This window comes from Kogia breviceps, chromosome 13 (genome assembly GCF_026419965.1).
Source record: "Kogia breviceps isolate mKogBre1 chromosome 13, mKogBre1 haplotype 1, whole genome shotgun sequence".
NCBI classification, from domain to species: Eukaryota; Metazoa; Chordata; class Mammalia; order Artiodactyla; family Physeteridae; genus Kogia; species Kogia breviceps.
In genome coordinates, this window is record NC_081322.1 from 65,765,631 (window position 1) to 65,786,882 (window position 21,252).

The following is a 21,252-nucleotide window of genomic DNA, read 5'->3' on the forward strand; positions in this document are numbered from 1 at the left end:
TCACCCACCCCTGTGGTTCTGACCACCATCTTTATGCTAGAGACTCCTCCCTCTACACCTTCTACAGCTAAATCTCTGCTTTTCCCCCCAAACAGCTTGGGACACACAGCTTGTGTGTTCTGCACACTGATTGCTAAATATTAAGATACAGATATAAAAGGACCATTTTTAAAGACTAGGCTATTTTTAGGACTGTTTTAAAAATCAGAGATGAATAATTAGAAAATGATTCTATAACATTAATGGATGGAAACAAGCAAATGAATAAAAAATATTCTAGTTAACTCTGAATGAATACAAAAATGAACTTTGAAGTTACTTTATTATAAAAATCCTTAAATGCAATGTTCCATAAAAAATATATACATGTTTTTATTTACACTCTGTTAACACTATTGATTTCAATTCAATTGAGTACAATTTTGAAAAGCATTCATGTTTTTTCTGAAAGTATTAGCAAAGACTATATACGTAGACTTCCAAAAACAAATACCATGCTGAGGCACAGAAAGGAAAAAATCCACTTTATCTCTTGAAGTGGTTACAAAGGACCCTGGCTGGGGGTAACACCCAACATTATAGGAGGCAGGGTTATTAGAGACCGTTCAGTGTTACTGTTCACAAATCTAGATGGAAAAGTTCACATGTGACAGTGGTTTTTGGTTTTTTTTAAAGACTCTGCAGTTTTCCGACCAGAAGTGACAGTGTCAAACAGGGTCTTTACACTTTTATCTAAACCATGACATTCCATTTGATTACTATCAAGAAGACAATTTCTGAAATCATGACCTTTTCATGAAATCAAAGCAGAAAAACTGTTCAGGAAAAGTAGATCCTTCCAAGTTGGTGACCTTGGTTGATCTTATGAAAACTCTTTGGAATCTGCTGTAGGTCTATAACCAATCAAGGACTCTTGACCACCTTCATCTACAAGAAGATCCACTAACACATGGGGTTTGTCATAACCAAAGGAGGTGGTAGTATTTCTCAGCGTTATGGACTCCTGTCCTTCTGTCTTTATTTCAGTTTTATTACTTGGGGGAAATTCTGAGTTAGAGCAGTTGTCCGATACCACAAGGCCACCATCAGAACCACTTCTGGAGTGATACGCATTTAAAGTGATGCTGCACATTTCAGACTGGTTACTGCTTGCATGGACAGAATTTTCTCCCTTTACTGGGGTCAGAGAGCTACCAGGGGCCAAGTCAGAAATATTTTCTTCAGTGATCCCCACTTCTGTTTCACTAGAAAGATCTCCATGTTCTGCTTTTCCTGGATTGTCCTCAGTATGCACGCTTGAAATTGTCCCTGGAGAGAGCTGCTCATTTTCCATGGCAATTGGTTGGTAGGTGATGGGTGATATACATTTTGATTCAGATTTTGTCTCTGAAGAGGCACTTTTTACCACAGACAGCTAGGGGAGGAGAAATCAGTGATTAAAAATAATCAATTATTAAACTTAAGTGCTCATCCTCAAAAGAAAAATGGTCTAATGGTAATGGTTAACTAAATATACAACTGAATGGCACATTTAGGATAACAGTAGAATCTGATAGTTGCCTTTTCTTTCTTTTTACTGGAAATATATTAATATTAAAAACAATATTTTAGGGCTTCCCTGGTGGCGCAGTGGTTGAGGGTCCACCTGCCGATGCAGGGGACGCGGGTTCGTGCCCCGGTCCGGGAGGATCCCGCGTGCCGCTGAGCGACTGGGCCCGTGAGCCGTGGCCGCTGGGCCTGGGCGTCTGGAGCCTGTGCTCCGCAATGGGAGAGGCCACAACAGTGAGAGGCCCGCAAAAAACAAACAAACAAAAAAAACAAAAAAACAATATTTTAGAATTTTTAGAAAGTCACTATCTCACCAACGTATGTTGCTTTTTGTGTACTACCTTCGACACGTATGCATGTTACATTTGTAATGGGAGTACAGCTACTTATTTTACGTAGTATTTTACCATTTGTCTTCATAATCCTAATCTTCAAGGGCTCAGTAATTTTACACTGATGGTTAAATAATTTCTCTAATACTAAGTATTAAGGTGTTCCAGTTTTCACCATTTATAAAACATGCTGAAGTGAATATTTCTAGACATCTTTTTACTTATGAATTATCTTAAGAATTAATTCTTAAGAGAGGAATTACTAAATCTAAGAGTGTGGCATGTTTAGCATGCTACAACTCTGTATACCCACTGTATGCTTACCTTTGCTCAGGGCTACAATTACTTTTTGCCAGCATATACCCGTTTTATTACAAGGTACTAATGGATATTCAGGTTTATTTTTCCTTCTCTAGTGGGTGTAAAATAGCACACTGAAAGGTTGGCTTGTGTTTAACTACTAGTAGTAAGAATATTATAATTCATAGGTGAATTGTCTACTAACTGTTGATAGTTCTTAACCCCTCTACTGAAAGATAATGTTTCCATAACAAAGTTAAATATGCCCTTCGCATATCACAGATATTTCGCCTGTCATATTTGATTTAAATAGTTACCATTCTGATACTTTTAAATGTTCTTTTCATCAGACAAAGACTTTTAAATGTTAGGCATTAAAGTGTCACACTTCTCGTTTAGACTCACTGTTGGGTCATCTTTCCTTCTACCCTCTAACCACCATGAAGAGTTTCTGCATTTGCAGATTTTCAAAAGCCATGCTTTCCTGACACTGGGCCTTAGCACACACTGTCCCTTAGTACCTGGCTAAACTCCTATCTGTCCCTCAAGACTGTTCAGGCATCACTGCCTCTGGAAAAGCCATGACTAACCCTACCCTGCAAAGGTAGAAGAAAAGAAGTCCTCGCTGGCATGTACATAAACGTCTACCTTTGAACCTATCACACTGCACAACCACTGAATACTTATCCTTTTTCCCACTAGACTTTAAGCTCCTTAGCACTGTCTCACTAGGCCTTTGCCCCATGCATAAAAAACCATAGCGCATAGTAAAAAATATGTGGTTTTGGATGTGTGGAAGATTGAGTTATTTATGATAGGTGACATGCTGCTGAACATCATTCTACTTTAAAAAACAAATTTTAAGAATTACTGAAAATTTCAAATTAACATTTTAGTGTACGTTTGACCCTTGAGCAATACAAGGGTTAAGGGCACTGAGCGCCTCTGGAGTCAAAAAATCCACAGATGGGGGCTTCCCTGGTGGCGCAGTGGTTGAGAATCTTCCTGCCAATGCAGGGGATACAGGTTCAAGCCCTGATCTGGGAAGATCCCACATGCCGCGGAGCAACTGGGCCCGTGAGCCACAACTACTGAGCCTGCGCATCTGGAGCCTGCGCTCCGCAACAAGAGAGGCCGCGACAGTGAGAGGCCCAACGCAGCCAAAAAAAAAAAAAAAAAAAAATTCACATATGACTTTTGACTCTCCAAAAACTTAACTACTAATAGCCTGCTGTTGGCCAGAAGCCTTACCAATAACATAAATGGTCAATTCACACATATTCTGCATATTATATTTATATCTATGTCTATTTTATACATTCATAACATACCTAACTTTTTCTTAATTTTTTCAGTATTTCTCGACTATGTGGTTTGTCTGAGAGTTTTTTCAAATTCTCACAAATCTCAAAAAAAATTTCCAGCATATTCATTGAAAAAAATCCAAGTATAAGTGGACCCACACAGTTCAAATCTGTGTTGTTCAAGGGCCAACTGTATATAATTAAAGAAAAAATATTTAAATATATTACCAAGGATTTGGGTAACATGATGTTTTCTCTCTTAAATGGATTCATCTTCTTAACGAGACAACATACAACTACCAGGGCAAGTACTAGAAAGAGTAGTAAAGCAGCAACAATTGGAATCCAAACAGGATCTAAGAAAAGGGAAAAATCACAAATTAGAATTACAGTGGAACACTGCTATACCCATCAAATAGTTATAAAGTCTTAGTGTTATTCTTTAACAGATTTACATATCAGGTAATTAATATGGTCAGAGTTTTAAAGAACACTGACACAGAAGTCAGGAGAGATGAGTAAAAAATTACATACCTGTCCTAGATATCAACATGATTCTTCCCAGCTTTGAGATTCTAAACTTTCTGTGACTACACTGTCACGATATGATGTGGCTAAAATAACTTTTTCATACAATTTCCTTACAGCCCCCAATACAGAGTGTTTCTAGAGTTACGCTTTTCTCTCAGTTGAAGAGGCAAAAGAAAAAAATTTTAAATATATTCTTTAGACATAAATTCTGGCAATGTCTCTAACTCTTAAAATAATTCAGTCCCACCCTTCTGAATTCTTAAATTGTTATTTATTTAAAGATTACAAAAACCTATAAAAATACAGATGTGTACACACACACACACACACACACACACACACACACAGGAAAGTTGAACAGGAATAAAGTCCCCCTGAATGAAAACCAGATACAACGAATAATATAAAATTGGGAAGATCCGTTTCAGAGCACGAACATCGATAATCACGGTTGTATATTTTTCTCTAATGCTGCTTTTTATTTTCAAAGCACAATCTTCAATATTTATTTTTCCATAGTCCTCTCTTCCAAATTACAGTACTTGGGACTTCCCTGGCGGTCCAGTGGTTAAGACTCCACGCTTCCACTGCAGAGGGGTGAGGTGTGGGTTCGATCTACTAAGATCCCATATGCCGTGTGGTACGGCCAAAACAAACAAACAAACAAACAAAAAAACCAAACAAATCCAAAAACAAACAAACAAACAAAACAAACAAATTAACAGTACTCTACATACAGTGGTGGTGTTTGCCCTCCTTCATAGCATTTTATTACCTTTAATTTCTATTCTAATAACGACTCTGGAAGTTACTCAAATAAATGCCTCTATCACACCTGTTACAGGAGGTGAAATAATTATTACAATAGGAAAAGATAAAATAACCCCATAAGCAACACTGGCACGTTGCTTAGAAGCACTGAGCAGGCAGGTAGGGAATGCTGCTTATGAGCCACGATGGTGCCATCATGTGGACACAATATCAGCCCAGTTTGTAACTCAGGATTTTTTTTTTTTAATAAATCTAGGGCATTTGCATTATTTCAAATTTTATGCATTAATTAGGATTTTCTTACTCCAAACAGTAAGACACAAACTGGTATTAAATGCACTGCATTATTTTAAGTCACCTATTTGAAACCCTCATATAATGGCCTAAAAGTTTTTAGTATTAATTTTAGGTGTTTGGTCTGATTCTTCAGCCTAGATTTCCATTCTTCAAAAAGAAATTTGTACTGTGTTATTTTTTGTACACTTTTTTAACCTAGAAAATATGTTCTAAAAACATTTTGAACAATCAAAAAAATTATATATACACCCAAAGACAATCACCAAAGCATGATTTATCATAGAGAAAAATCTACAAGTAATCAAAAGTCCAAAAACTGAGGAACATTAAATAAATATGATCTTCATAATAAAATGTTCTAGAGATATTAAAAATAATATTAATAAAGTATGTAAAATAACATGGAAAAATATTTATAGCATATGCTTAGAGCAGTATACAAAGTTACATATACTACATAATATGATCAAGACTATACAGCAAAAGAAAAAACAGGATGGAAAAAGACCACCAAACTGTGAGTAACTGAGTGTCTGTAATTTAGAACTATTTAGATAATTTTGTTTCCTTCTGGCTTTTTATATTTTATAAATTATCTATAATGAACATTTAAATTTCATACCATGAAAAAAGAGTCAAAATTTTTGTTAAGGTACCTGCCAAATGAGAAGGCCAGTTCTGAAGTTCTATCATATGTATCCCCCTCACACACACAAGAAATAATAAAATAAAAATAATGATTTTAAAATGTGTTATAAAATTGACCTACAATCCATCATTTAAACCAATCTATATTTATTTTTGGATGCTAATTTCCAGTGCTTGTCCAGTTCACATATCACACAATTTTAGCCAATGAACATTGCTGCTTTTACTTTTTAAACTTACTGTCCCCATAAAGAACATTTTAATGGATATATTACATCTTGTTATACTGGAGTAATAAACTAACTTATATCATCATGCATGATCCTGAAATGCAGACATTTATGCACATGGTTTTATGTTTTTGTTATATTTTTTCTTTCCTGGGTCAAAAGGTCATCACATGGCTTTCTAAATGGGTTGCTTTGTATCTCTTAATGCCTGAAAAATGGCCTTATTTTTAATTTTGAACTTCTCTGAAGAATGGAACTACTGAGTATTTTTTAAAAGAGCAGAGATTTATTGAAATCACCAATTGCCTCTTTTTACATTACCCTATTTTAGTGATCACTCCCTACATTTAGGAAAAAAATGGCAAGAACCTACCGTCTGCGCTGTTATTGTCAGAAACGGTAATACAAAGTTCTTCCGACTTCTCAGTTGTAACAGCCCACGTTTCTGAGACTCCTTCTGCTGAAACGCAGTACTCAGAATTCAGTGAGGACACAGGAATACTTAAGAAGCACTGAGTCTCATTACAATCATCTTCTTTCTTTATGTACATTTTATTTGTGGTCTGGAAAGAGGAAAGAAAACAATGAAAATGCATGACTCCTTTTAATTTGGAAAGAAAAAATCAATCATTCAATATGATGAATGTTGGGAACATGTCTGAAAATAGTGTTGATATCAAACAATAAGTCAATCTGTTACTTCAACATGGCATGGTGCAATATATCCATTAAAATGTTCTTTATAGAGATAATGAATTTAAAAGTTAAAATAGAGATTATGAATTTAAACTCAAATAGCAGTAATGTTCACTCTTAGTTGTCAAACCAACCAATGTTCATTAGTCCTATTCCTCTAGTGCTAGAAACTTAGCTGGTGAGAGAGAAAAGCATCTCATGGTTAAGAATAACACAGGTAGGGCTTCCCTGGTGGCGCAGTGGTTGAGAATCCGCCTGCCGATGCAGGGGACACGGGTTCGTGCCCCGGTCCGGGAGGATCCCACATGCTGCAGAGCGGCTGGGCCCGTGATCCATGGCCACTGAGCCTGTGCGTCCGGAGCCTGCGCTCCGCAATGGGAGAGGCCACAACAGTGAGAGGCCCGCGTACCACAAAAAAAAAAAAAAAAAAAAAAGAATAACACAGGTATTATGCAAAGGCTGTAGGATCTCTTGGCAGTGATACACAGAAGGGATTGAAGCAATCTCTGGGAGTTGATCATTCATTCAACCAGCCACAGTGCATGGATCACTGTGCTAGGGCCTGAGAACACAAAGGTAGGGCAGTGGTGCCTGACCTCAAATAACTTATGATAGAGAGTGGAAGAGAGATAAGAAAGAAATGTAAGAGAGTAACAAGTACTCCAAGAGGACCACTCTATGGAACAAGGAATAACCAGGCCATAGAAGAGGAAACAGTCCACCTTGTCAGAAAAGATTTCGAAGGAGAGATGATATGCCAGCTGAATACTGAAGAATGAGTAGAAATTTTCCAAAGTAGAAAAGGTGGAGAAGGGCATTCTGTGAAAGAGCAGTGTACCTGCAGGCAACTAAGAACAGTAAGCAGTTCACCGAGTCACAAATGAAAATGAAGTTGGAAGGAATGGGGAGACAAGGTAGCTGGAAATGATGCAAGAGGCCAAATCATGAAGGCCTTGCAAGTCATGCCATGGAAGAGGATTTAGATATTATTTTGTAGCTGATGGGGATTTGTTAAAGAGTTTTAAGCAGTGGAGTAATATGGTCAGATCTGCACTTTAGAAAGACAACTCAGCTAGCAACCCGTGATGTTTTAAAACCTAAATCAGATGTCATTTTTCTGCTCAAATCTTTCCAGAGGCACAATGTCGCACTGAGAATAAGAGTCCAATCCCTCCAAAGCCCTTAGAGAAGTGGCCCCCAGTGAACTCTCTGACCTCATCTGCCCCCGCACTCTAGCCAGCCTTGCTGCTCCCTTCACATGCCTGGGTGCTACTGCCAGGCTCGGCCTGATACACTCTTCCCACATACATCCACAGAGTTCACCTCCTAACCTCCTCCAGCCCTGGCTCCAGTTAACACTGCCCAGTGAGGCCTGGCCACCCTGCTGAAAATCACTCCTGCCCAGCCCTCTTCTCTGCTTTGTTGTTCTCCACAGTACTTATCACTGGAGTTTTTTTGTCCGTACTGTTCACTGCTATCTCCTGGTGCCTAGAAGGCACCGGGCATGTGCTTAACAAATATTGTTAAATAAAGGAATGGCAGTGCTGTGGAGAATGGATGGCACAGAAAAAGTCTAGTCAAAGTGTGGTCTGCACACCAGTGCTAGAATGTAATCATACCACACGGTAGTACTGTTAGTGTTTTCTTTCAAAGACAAAGATTCCAATTAGAGCTTCATATTATTTCACGTCACTACGTAACTACCAATGAGGAAGAAAAGATTAAAATTATCCTCATCGTACCAGTGGAGAAATGGAAAAACACAGGTTAATATCCTAGATTAGGACCATGCTGTTAAAAGAGGCAAAGAAAAACTTAAAACGTTTTCACATGGCCAGTGTTAAAGATTAACGCCAGTACTGACTCCCTTCAGCAGCATTCATATATTTTTTGTCTTAGTAAAACTTATGAACCACGAGTCTTGCCTGAATATTCATGAACACTCCACTCTCATTACACCACATATAGAAACAACTTATGCTAGCAACAGAAACATTTCCATTTTGAAAGAGATGAAATAGAAACATACCTCACTTCCATTTATTCTCACAAACACATTGTACGTGAAGGTATAACAAGTATTTTCATCATCATATATGGCTTCTGGTTCGTTTTCATTTACAGTAATTAAAGGGTGAAATATATCAACAATGATTTGGTCTTCCTTCTTTCTGATACCCAGTTTAGGTGGTCCAATTTTCCCTGAGGGGACAAAAAAGAAGTAGAATTTGTACCAGCCTTGGAACTTCACAGTGTATTACATATCACTACCAAAACTCAATCAACCTACTCTTTGTGTTCTTGTTCTAAAGCAGGACCACATGTAAATCACTCCACAGATATCTAGAAGATATTTTAACTGTCCTTAGTGAATATTGGTAAAAAGCCTTGACATAATAGAAGCTCTATGAAGTTATTTTTCCTTTATCTTTGCTTCTGTAGATTAAAAAACATTAAACAGAAAACAGAAAATGTTCTCTAAAAAACGTTTCAGAAAAGGCATTTTAGTTATCTTTGAATCCTCACTGAAACTCTTTGTATTTCCAACGCCTATGGATATGTGGAATGAAGGCTCTATGAAAGTTTGCTAAATACATTCAATTTTTATTATGAAAATCAGAACTAGATATTCACTGATTCCACAAATATTTACTATATGTCTTTGATGTCTGGAAACTTGTAGGTGAACCATTTATCTATTCTTCACGTATTTACTGCACACCTACTGTGTGCCAGGCAGGTCTGTTTTTACTCATCAATGTATCCTCAGGAACTAGCATACTTTCTGGCATATAGTATGCCCTTGATAATATCTGTGTGGGAAAAATCTGACATATAGATGGTATAATTATCAGGTGACAAAAGCATGGACTCTGGGGAATAAAACTACTTCAAGGGCAAGTAGAGGAGGGGCCTGTAGAAGAGAAAAAGTAGGCATGATCCAAAAAGAAGGAGCAGAACCAAGGTGGGGGCTGAAGCTGAAGTAGGATGAAGGCGATTATGGAACTCTAAAACGTTTAATGTATTAAATTGGTATTAAAATTCCCACAGGCCTTGAGGAGTTAAGGCAGAGGGGAAGACGGAGAGCAGCTCTCACAGTCCTTAGTGAACGCGACTGAGGGAGGAGTGACAGAGGACAGAGAGAGGAAGGGGTGCACAGTCCAGACCCACACTTGCATGGGGTGGAAGTGTCACAGCGTAGAAGGGGCAAAGTGAGGGGAGCCTCTTAGCCCTATTTTGTGGGGCTTGGGAGAAGAGAAGACAGGAACTCCCTAAATTCCTCCAAATGTTTCTGAGGCATTCTGATAATTTTTAGCAACTGCTTATAGAAGCAAATATATTCAGAAGACATGCGTAAGATTAAAATTTAGACATGTATACATTCCACTCACCTTCTTTGCATAAAATAAATTCTCTTGACTGTGCATAGACTGATTCCTCTTGTCCAAGCCTAGCTTTAACTCTAGCCCAGAGAGGACTTGATGGATCATCAATTATGGAAAAGATATTACAAGAATGATGGGAGGTATTACAGGCATCAATCCATTGCCCATCCCTAAAATGAAGACGAACAAAGAACCACAAAGGTAACTTTTATTGTTAATACCTAAACTTGAACCATCTCTGTCTGTGCTCTGCTTTTCATTCATAGCATGGAGCTGGTAGAAAGAGCTGAATAAGAATAGGACGGAGAAGCTAGACAAAGTAGGAAACCTTTACTCTTTGGTTAGAAGGTCTATAGTAAATTCATTTACAATAAAGAGGCTCGATTCAAAATAAGACCTGTACAAACCACATTCCACATGTAATTTTAAAAAATCTGTTCTTTAAACAAACCGATTTCATTGAGTCATTACTTAATTACAGAATCCAACATATTACAATGACTCCTAACACTTGTCAAAAAATTTTTTGACATTTTTCTTTCTATTCAACAGTACATACACCATAGGAAGTAAGAGGACTTCACTGTTCTTAAGACAGAACTGTAACCTTTATTTGTCATGCCTTAAAATGTCAGAAGTTAGTGATACTCCTCTACTTCAATTCTGACAGGAAGAAGAATTAAATGGCAGGAAGTATTCTGAAAAAAGAACTAATTTGCATCCTTATTACTTCTGGAAGTCTATAAGTCTATAAGCAGTTCAGGAAGTTTTGCCACATGGGAAGGAACGAGGACGGAAGGAAACAGTCATGAAACGTGCAAGGACCTAGGCAAAAACAGAACGAAAAAGATAAAAGAGTGACACTCACCTATAGGTCATCACCTGTACCGTAAACACAGGGCTCCGTGGCATAACTGGGTAATCCCAAAATAGAACAGTATTCAAGTTATAGGCCTCAATTGTAAGATTGGTTGGTGTCGGCACTGTAAGTTGGATGGATGTAAGAAACTAACATTAATATTAGAAAACCTCAATATAAGAAGCCAGATTAGCCAAATATGTACTTGAAGAAAAGAATTCACCAGAATAGAAAATAAATTTATTTAAATTAAAGTATTTCTAAAAATTAATTTTATTTAAAAATGTATAGAAGTGTTTGAATTTATTTAAAATTACTGGAACAACACTGTAATGCAAGGGGAACACAAATATAGTATGAGCAATAAATTCCTAGAATGTTTGAGGAGTTTTTATAAATAACTGCACTGCCTGTTGCAATAATAATCCTCAATTCATTTAATCACACAGACTGTATTCAATGTCTAGAGAAGAACTGGCTACAAAAGGGATGGTCAATTTCACTCTAAACTACTACCTGGGCTCTCAACCCTCCACCCAGTACTATTACACACTTTTACTATCTTTTCTCTAGCACAGGAGTAGATGCCTAACAATTGCCTGACGGAGCCATCAAGCATTCCAGTTTCATCAACATTTTGCTCTCTGAGGTGTGCAGGGCTTTTTTCAAAACATACCCTATATTTCTTCCTGCTTTTGCTCTTTTAAACCAATTTAGAAAATGTTTGTTGATAAGACATGAAAGTGTCACACAAGAGAATAGGCAGGCGTCATTTTAACATCTTATCATGAAACACTCCCATGACCATAATCTAGTTCCTAAAAGCAGCTATTTTTGTCCCCTGCTCAGTGTAAAAGGTTATTGTCCACCACCCCTTAAAAAATTGAATACACACACATCTCCTCCCTTCCTCTCTCTCTCCCTTTCTTTCCCTCCTCCTTTCCTTCCCTTCTTCATGAATGAATATGAAGGTATATAGACAGAGTTAGCAATATGACCCCAAATTTAAGCTTATTCAATCCTATCTATCTGGAAAACTCCACTAAACATGATGTGCTTATACAACTAAAATAAATAAATGAATAGCAATGTGGTCAGGTGCAGTGGCTTCCAAACATAAATTATCATCCTAAAAAATTCAAAGAGAGCCAAAAGTTTATACTTTTTGAAAGTATCCCAGATGATAATGATGATCACTTATGTTTACACCTAGTAGACTGCTCTAATAAGAAAAATATTCCCTGGGTTGACTATTAAGAAATCTGGGTTCTTTCCTTGCTATACTACTAAAGAGTTACTTCAGAATTCCTCACCTGTCAAGTAAGGTGTTAATTTCACACACATAGGATGTTTGCTTTCTATTGAAGAAAACACCTACTATATTTTTTCCCAAAATAAAAATTCCAATATTTGAACCCGAACTGGTACACTGTCTCAACTTACAACTATTTAGCACCTGTATTAACGTTTCAAAGCAAAACATAGATGAAGAGTTATACGGACTAAAGGACAATTAGATTCTACTGTCATTTTTTCCCTTTTTTCTGATTATTTTTTCCTTTATATCAGTGGTTTTCCACAAGGGGTGATTTTGTCCCCCATGGATATCTGGCACTGTTGGAGACATTTTTGGTTCTCCTAACTGGGTGTTAGTGGTGCAGTGCTACTGGCATCTAAAGGATAGAGACTAGGGATGCTGCTGATATCCGATAATGCACAGGATAGCTTTTCACATTTTGGCAGTCCAAAATGCCATCAGTGCCGAACACTGAGAAACCTTGCTTTATTATTATAATTTTAGGAATCTTTTTTATTTAGGAGGAAAAACTAATTTAAAAACAGAATGCAATAAGAAATCATCTCACACCAGTCAGAATGGCCATCATCAAAAAAATCTACAAACAATAAATGCTGGAGAGGGTGTGGAGAAAAGGGGAGCCTCTTGCACTGTTGGTGGGAATGTAAATGGGTGCAGCCACTGTGGATAACAGTAAAAAGATTCCTCAAAAAACTAAAAATAGAGCTACCATATGACCCAACAATTCCACTCCTCGGTATATATCTGAAGAAAACGAAAACACTAACTTGAAAAGATACATGCACCCCAATGTTCACAGCATCATTATTTACAATAGCCAAGATATGGAAGTAACTCATGTGCCCATCAATGAATAAATGGATAAAGAAGATATGGTGTATATATACACAATGGAATACTACTCAGTCATAAAAAGAACGAATGAAATTTTGCCATTTGCAACAGCATGGATGGACCTAGATGGTATTATACTTAGTGAAATGAGTCCGAGAAAGACAAATACTGTATGTTATCACTTATATGTGCAATCTAAAAACAAATGGCAGACTATAACAAAACAGACACAGGCTCACAGATATAGAGAACAAACCAGTGATTACCAGTGGTGGGGGAGGGGCAAGATAGGAGTAGGGGATTAAGAGGCATAAACTATGTCTAAAATAAGTAAGCTACAAGAATATACTGTACAACACAAGGAATATAGCCAATATTCTATAATAACTTTAAATGGAGTATAATCTATAAAAATACTGAATCACTATGTTATACACTTGAAGCTAATATAATATTGTAAATTATACAATTAAAAAAATAGATAAACTAAATAAAACAGAATTTTTTTGATAAACCAGTACATTTTATGTTTCTCGCTCAGCGAATAGCTTTGCTTACTGTTGAAATGTCTAACTTCTATATGACTCACCAAAGCAGCAAAACAATTTGTGCCTAAAGGCTGAGATTATGAAGTTGGAAGGATGTCTCAGATTCAAGTATTCAGTAAGTACAACATGCCTTTTGATCTGCAGCCAGGGATCAGACATCTACCATTTTTCTACTTAGTCTTTCTTTCTGGAATACTGTTGGTGGCTGCTGGTACCTACCATCTTTGGTTCTCTAAGCAATTTCCTTGCAGGTGAGTCAGGAAACAGTGGTCTTGCCAGATTTAGCCCTGGTTTTGGTGGAGTTCCCATGGCCATACACAGCAGCATAGACGAAGGCCTCCTTAAGAGGGTTCCTTTTTCTATGGTGCGTTCACACCTCAACTACAGAAACAACCATCTCAAACAGCTCACATTCTGCGGTTGAGGAGGAAATTAAGGTACCCCCCTCCAGATTCAATTCAACATTGATATCAAATAATAATCACACATACAAATATAATTTTGCAACTAGATAAGAAGAGAGGTACCTGATGTTAAGCAAACTCATAATGAATCAGAACTTCCCTCAGAAGCCATTTCTTAATTTTAGCATCTTTTGCTTCTCTCATGGCTGAGAATTTACAAACCATCAGGTCCTGGTTTCTTTTTGTTTAACAGTCCTTCCCTTGATTACTGTCTGTAATCTTACATTTTACAAGAAACAAGAAGAAACCACATGGCACCTTCAGTCTGCTTGGAAACCTCCTTCACTAGGCCACTGGGCTCACCAGGCACATTTCCTACTTTCCCTGCTACTGAAGGTGATGGTGTTGCTAAGCTTCCTGACACTGTGTAACAAGGATTCTCTTTCTCATTTCCAGTGAAGTTCTTCACTTCCTTTTTTTTTTTTTTTTTTTTTTTTTTTGGTACGCGGGCCTCTCACTGTTGTGGCCTCTCCCGTTGCGGAGCACAGGCTCCGGATGCACAGGCTCAGCGGCCATGGCTCACGGGCCCAGCCGCTCTGTGGCATGTGGGATCCTCGCGGACCGGGGCACGAACCCGTGTCCCCTGCATCGGCAGGCGGACTCTCAACCACTGCGCCACCAGGGAAGCCCTCTTCACTTCCTTTTAAGCCCCCTAAATTATTCCCAACAGGAATGACATTTTAACTGTATGTACTCAATCTGAGGTTAATTTCTGCGTTTGAGGAAAAGGCATATAGAAATCAATCTGTATTCTAGAATATCAAATAAAGTGCATTTAAATTTAAGAGGTTACTGAATCATACATTATAAAATACAAACAGCAATAGACTTGTGCTACGTTAGATTAGTTTTTCATGTGAGTCAGGTGATATTTCCCATAATTTAAAAGCTTGACATGGTTAGACTAGGATAAGGACTAGGACTAGGATAAACCATAGCTTCCAGAGCAATCAAGACAGGTGGTAGGAGAAGAGGTTGCAATGGAACCAGCAAACAGAAATTACTACTAGATTAAAGGAGAAACTTTTGAATATTGACACCAAAGGATGTAACCTGTGGTTTTAACGCTACCAGAAGAGAAACCATGCGGTTATTAGACATCTGCCTTTGTCATCTTTGCTAAAATCTCATGATAAATTGACATGAGTAACTTGTTTTCTTAAGTTTCAGAATTTATAACCTAAAGTTTACATGGCTACATATTCAGATAAATAATTGAGGCTTATAGCAAACTTCTGTTCATCAAAACTTTACCTTATGTCAATAAAAATATATGTAGAAGTAGCAAGAGAGTGTGGAGTTAAAGGAAAGATCCTACTAGAGTATTTCATGAAGTAGAATAATCTTGCAGATTTCCCTATCTCTTAAAAGTGCCGACAGTTTTCTATAACACATGTTGTTTTTGGAAATGGGTTCAGAGTTATTTGGAGCATTATATCTGCATCCTACCCAGAGTAAACTTTAGCTCTTTTTAGATCTGCTTCCCAGAACTCCTCTAGGAACTAGCAGCTGAGGATTAAACAAAACCAAACAAAGGAGAGAAGAATCACTTTTCATAACATTCTAAGTACAGCAGACAAAAAGAAGAGTTCTGGTTACAACTAACTGTTTCCTGGTGATAAATATGAAAAAAGACCAAGGTAGAGAACAGAAAAGACATATGAAGATCAGCAAGTGGTGAAGCAGTGGAGATGTCACGGAAGCCCCCAAACCAGCAGCCAGAACAGCTCTGTAATAATTACTGGAGAAGGCAGCAGAAAGGGAAGCAAACAGCTACAGATATCTCCAGGTTTCCTCTGCATGGACGGTGACAGAAGCATAGGCTGCCTCCTGTGCACCATCCCATAACCACCAAAAGCACCTGTGCCTCTATTGGAAGAGGCACAGCCTCAGTAGTTCACCGATTTTTACACAATAGCATTCGAAGACTAAATAAAAGATGCGTACATCTAAGGCCAAACAGAGCTCTGTACTCTGTAGACACCGTGTGACTATCTGCTCACCAACCTCTCTATGGGAAGGACAAACTGAGAAGCATAAAGAAGTAAGGATACACAGGCCAGTAATTAAATCGTTTTGGAGGATTCTAGGTCATCTGACACTACAACTCAAAAACAAACACTCTACATTAAAGCATCCAGACCCTTTACTGAATGAGCAACTCTCAGAGAAAAGAGCTAACAACTTCCTCGTGTTAAAGATGAGGGGCCATGGACGTTTTCACAGAGGTCTCTTTTTACACTGCAAAATGAGAAGTCCGGGCAGAAAAAGTAAAAACATCAAATCCAGACTTTGGCATCTTTTTCAGATATATTTATGATTATGATCTATCTACTGAATGGTTTTATAGTGCTGATAAAATAACTTTTTCTTAATGCTTTCCAACTTTTTCTCTTAGCAAGTAGCAGCGTCTGCTAGATTTAAGATGAATAAAGACATTTAAGAATTCTTGCACTTGGTGTTTCAAGCACTCATAAAAGTTTTAAAACAGAAACATATCAATATTTGGGGGCTTTGAAATGAATCATATCCATCACTTTGTGAAACTAATGGAAAAACGGTCCTTTTGCTACTTCCTTCTGTTATTTCCTTGTACCTTCCAGAAAAAGAGTACCAGAACTAAGGGTTCAAGTGAGGACATCTAAAATATTTCAGGACTATTTCACCTTCCATATGATAGCTCCTTAGCCGGGTCAAGACCCCCAGTATCCCTGCAGTCTTCTCTTCCTCCTGTCTTCACGTTTTACCACTCACTCTCTCTTTCTTAAAACGTGGGCCCAGAAGTAATAATGCACCTGATGTGAATGACATACTTTTCCTCCTTTGCTTTTTTTTTAAAGAGATGGGCATATCAAAGAGTGGCTTACACCGAACACGTAATTAACTAAAACCCCCCCAGATCTTTCACTCAAATCACCAAGTTAGAGCTAATCCAAAAAACTTCTCCCCAGCCACTTTTCTGGTCTGAAATGCAGGTTCTATTATTGTTCCTGTTTATTCATCTAGTTGGGTTGCATGGCATGCCAATAAATTCTAAGTGAACCAGATCCACCTAGTCCCTGAGAGAAGTCATTTCTCAAGACTAATTCCCTTTTGGACTAATTCATTCTAAGTTGAGAAATAGTTTAGGAACTGAAAAAACTAAAGAGGCCTTTTCAGTCTATGAAGAACAGGAAATAGGTGGAAGAAGTCAGCCACTGAGCTTACTTTAAATTTCTCACATTGATCTGGATGAGTTTGTGTTTTTTAAAGCTGACACAATTTCTCATTCATAACTAAAACAATATTTTAAAATATATTTGTGAAAATAATGATGCACATAATTGAATGATAGTCACCTACATATACTAAACATTTACTACACGACAAGCTACGAGCTCAACTTTGTTACGCATTATCTCAGTTAAGCACCAAAACCATTCTAGGAGGGAGGTAATATTTACCAAAAAGAGAAAAAAGGCTAAGAGAAGCTATTTAAAGACTTGACAATGTGTAAAGTTTTGTTGGTTTTAATTAACAAAAGCTGCTTAAGCATCATTTCTATGCTACTTTAATAAAAGATGGGGAAAATAAGCTCCATATGTAAAAAGGAACTGGAGATAATTGTTTTCTGATGACATCACAAGCATTTGCTTCAAGTAATTTTGTCTGATTTATGATACCATCACAATCACGATGGCACTGAAAAATCTGAACAATGTATTAAATTAAATTATTTATTTAGAATGGACATGATTGAAATGGATATCTATTGAATAGTATTGGGATAATCTAAAATATACTCCCTTAATAAGAAAATTACAAGTAAACTCATTCCTTCTTGTCAGGAACTCATTTAATTCTGGTTCATCTTTCATTCTGATTCTTTGTCCAATTATAATGGAACCATAAATTATCCATTTAGCTTATACAACAATGGCACTATTGCTGCCAAACTGTATAAGACAGCTCTTTAAAGGGGTTATTTTTCTCTTCAATTCTTTAGGGTTTCTTTTATATAGAAGCAAAAGGTGGATCTTTCAAAACTCCATACAAATCATGAATCAGAATAAAATGAAAAAAGTATTATTAATACCCTCTTCAATAAATATAATTGAAATGCACTGATTTAAGTATTTTGAACCTCTGAAAAACATACAGATTCCAAAGAAAATAATGAAAAATTTCAACACACCCAGAGCATTACCTAAAGTTAGAGAATGAAGAGTTGATAACCAAGTGGAGAAGGTGAGTTAAGAGCCCCACCCCTGTGCTAAAGCAGTATGCTCTTCAGATAATACCCAGAGTGGAAGAACAAACTGGAAGAAGGTAGCTGACACCTGTGTTTATAAAATGCTGGAGTATAGAAGCCACAGATCTTCCTGTGGGGGGAAGGCAGGCAATCCTACTCCGGGGGCCGGCTTCAAGGACATACGAATTGTGTAGTCACGAGCGGCCCCATGCTCAGGAGGGCTCTGTACTCAGAAGGAAGGGCCGTGCACTTGGTTTAATGCTCTGCCCCAGCCCGGAACTTCAGTCACCCTCTTCCTCTCTTCCCACATCCAGTGAATCACCAAGTTATGCTGACTCTGTCTTCTAAATTCTTCTTCTCCATTTAAACTGCCTCTTCCCATGGTCTCCTCCCAGACTTAAGCAGCAGTCTCCTATGTGACCTCCCTGCTTTGGGTCTACCACCAAACTATTTTGTAAGATGAATGGGCTTTCTAAATGGCCTATCTGATCCTGCATGAAATCATTTATCTCCTTAAAATAACCCCATGGCTGGCTGCCCACTGACTTGAGCAAGGGAGAGTGAGCCTATTATTTTGCTGGCTCAGCACCTGTACTTCTTTCAGGAACATTATTGCTCTTCTTCTGGGAAGTCTTCTACTGCCACTACCTGTAACAATATCCTTTCCATGCAAGCTGGCGTCTGACCCAAGCTAGGCAAATCAGAGCCTTCTTCCAGGATCTGGTTATGCTGGAGGAAGCTGCAAGATGTCAAAACCCCAAAGCTGGCAACATCCATGATTCCTGCCAAGTCGAAAAGACTGCCAACACTGAGTCAGCAGTAAGAAATGGAGGGTCTGGGCACTTTTGAGTTCCAGGTTCATCTTCCTGAGGCCCAGCTGGCATCTGTACCTTTGTGTTTAACTCTCACTTGGATTCTCTGAGCCAAAAAATTCCTCTTTTTGTCTATGTGAGCCAAAGCTGTGTTTCTGCCCTTTGCTGTTATACATGACAAGGCACTTCATTAACTGGTTCCTACCTCTCCACATATCCTTTCTCCCCTTATATGCTCACACACGTACTGTACAATAAAATGCTTAAATTATTCCACTAGTTCAACCTGCTGTTTCACAGCCCTTCCTCTGCACACACAAGTCTCTCTGCACCTCCAGTTCCAACTCTGGGGTCATGTTCTTTGTAAAATCTTTCCTGATTCCCCTGCTCAGAGGCACACGCCCATATCTTGCGTTCCAGTAACCTATGTGTAAGTTCAAGCTCTTATCACAAACGACTGCAACTGCCCTTGTGGATGACTAACGCTCTAGGTAACCGCAGAATGCAGAGATAAGAACCTGGACTCTGGAGCCCAACTGCTAAGCTGCCCAGTGAATAGCAGCAACTTGGTTAGACCTCTCTGTGCCTCAGTTTCTCATCCGTATTTGGAGATACAACAGCACCTACTTTATAGGACTTCTGGGAAATGGTGTGATAAGAACTTAAAACAGTGCCTGATAACTGTTAGCTATAAAATCACGATCCTTGAAGGCAGAAACTAAATAACTCCCATTTTTGTATTCCCAACACCTGGCACAATTTCTTTTTCAAGGAATGACTTATTTGTTTGCTTGAGTTCTAAACGGCAAGCCAAAGGAGAGCTGGATATGAATGGAGCACATCTAACAAGTGTCACTGAGGAAGTCATAACACAGAGGTGCAGACCCAGAGTTTGCCAAGGGTAAAGGAAGCTGGGTCTCCCTGACCCCTTCCAGGCAGCTAACTGCCTGCACAGAGAAGACACTCAAGACTGTCCAGTTGTCTGAAAATCTAGGTTTATCCCTTTTGCAGAAAAACTACTGATTTCACTGGAGCTCTTAATTATCATTATACCTAGCTTTAGAAAAAACATGTTCTCATGTTTCCTGGGAAACATCAAAAAGCAGGCGGAGATAAACGAGGAACTAAGCTATGCGAAGAGACCTACCGTCTGACAAATGGGCTCGTGAGTGCACCCACTGGACCACTTCCAGACTTACACGTAAGAGGCAGTTACTGCCTTTTCATAATTCTCAGCTGGCTAAAGAACTTCTAAGGATTCGGGGCCTACCTTACGAATATTTAAGTCATGAGCTGTGGCCACAGTGTACAGCTGCTGACCAGGGAACTCACTTATTTAAAAATTAATTAAGAGAACGTGTTTTGTTGTTTTGGTAACCACGGAAGGGGCCAAAGTAAGGGAAGTGAAGGCTGCAAACCGCGGAAACCCTGCGTCGCCTTCCCGGCGGCCGCCCCCTTAGGACCCGAAGCCACCGGGCGTCAAGGACAAATGCGGGCGTCTAGGACAAATGCGGGCGTCTAGGACAAACGCGGACGCGGCTCCTCAGCGGGGGAGATGGGTTCCTGGCCGGTGGGGTTCCCTCCCTCCCCTCCCGTCCCCACCCGGTCGCGGCGCTGCCGCGAGCGACAATACCCGAGGACAGCTTCTGATCCGTGGCGCCCATCTCAGCCCAGCTTCCGGCCTGCACGATAAGGACGAGGAAAAGGAAGAGAGCCATGCTGCTCCGGACCGATTAGGGTGATGCCCAGAACTGCGGGCAGCCCCCAGCGCGGCCCTCGGGCCTATGCCTGGCGTCATTTCCTCCACCGCAGACCGTCCCGCCAGCGAGAGGCGGAGCGTGGACAGGAAAGTAGGGCGCGGACGGCGAAGCCGCGACCAGGACTGGGACGCCAGCCTGGACGGGAGGCGGGGCCGGGGCTGGAGAGGCGGGGCTGGAGAGGCGGGGCTGGAGAGGCGGGGCTGGAGAGGCGGGGCTGGAGAGGCGGGGCTGGAGAGGCGGGGCGCGGAGGCGGGGCGCGGAGGCCGCATGTTTGGGAAGCTCGGCGTTAGGGGCACGACAGTCTGTGGTCGCGACCTTGGCTTGCAGGTTTGTGAGTAACTTGGGTCCAAAGGTCATGTTCTTTCAGCTTTACACGACCTTCC

The 21,252-nt window shown here is 39.2% G+C and overlaps 1 protein-coding gene across 1 annotated transcript; it reads right to left on the reverse strand.

The window, feature by feature from the left end:
* Positions 1–291: 291 nt before the first annotated feature.
* IFNGR1 (interferon gamma receptor 1) lies at positions 292–21,037 on the reverse strand. The gene is made up of 7 exons (XM_059083986.2): positions 20,743–21,037; positions 10,912–11,026; positions 10,050–10,213; positions 8,687–8,859; positions 6,335–6,524; positions 3,713–3,840; positions 292–1,414 (listed from the first exon to the last, which is right to left on the reverse strand). Exons 1-7 carry the CDS (start codon positions 20,825–20,827, stop codon positions 863–865), a joined length of 1,407 nt encoding a protein of 468 aa, XP_058939969.1. The 5' UTR covers positions 20,828–21,037; the 3' UTR covers positions 292–862.
* Between the last annotated feature and the right edge of the window lie 215 nt (positions 21,038–21,252).

Excerpts from the sequence above, each read along its gene's own strand:
- IFNGR1 (XM_059083986.2), bottom strand. The coding sequence starts at position 20,827 with ATGGCTCTCTTCCTTTTCCTCGTCCTTATCGTGCAGGCCGGAAGCTGG. Across the intron at positions 11,027-20,742 it reads GGATCAGAAGCTGTCCTCGG|TGCCGACACCAACCAATCTT; the intron begins GTATTGTCGCTC and ends TCCAACTTACAG. Across the intron at positions 1,415-3,712 it reads TCATGTTACCCAAATCCTTG|CTGTCTGTGGTAAAAAGTGC; the intron begins GTAATATATTTA and ends CTCCTCCCCTAG.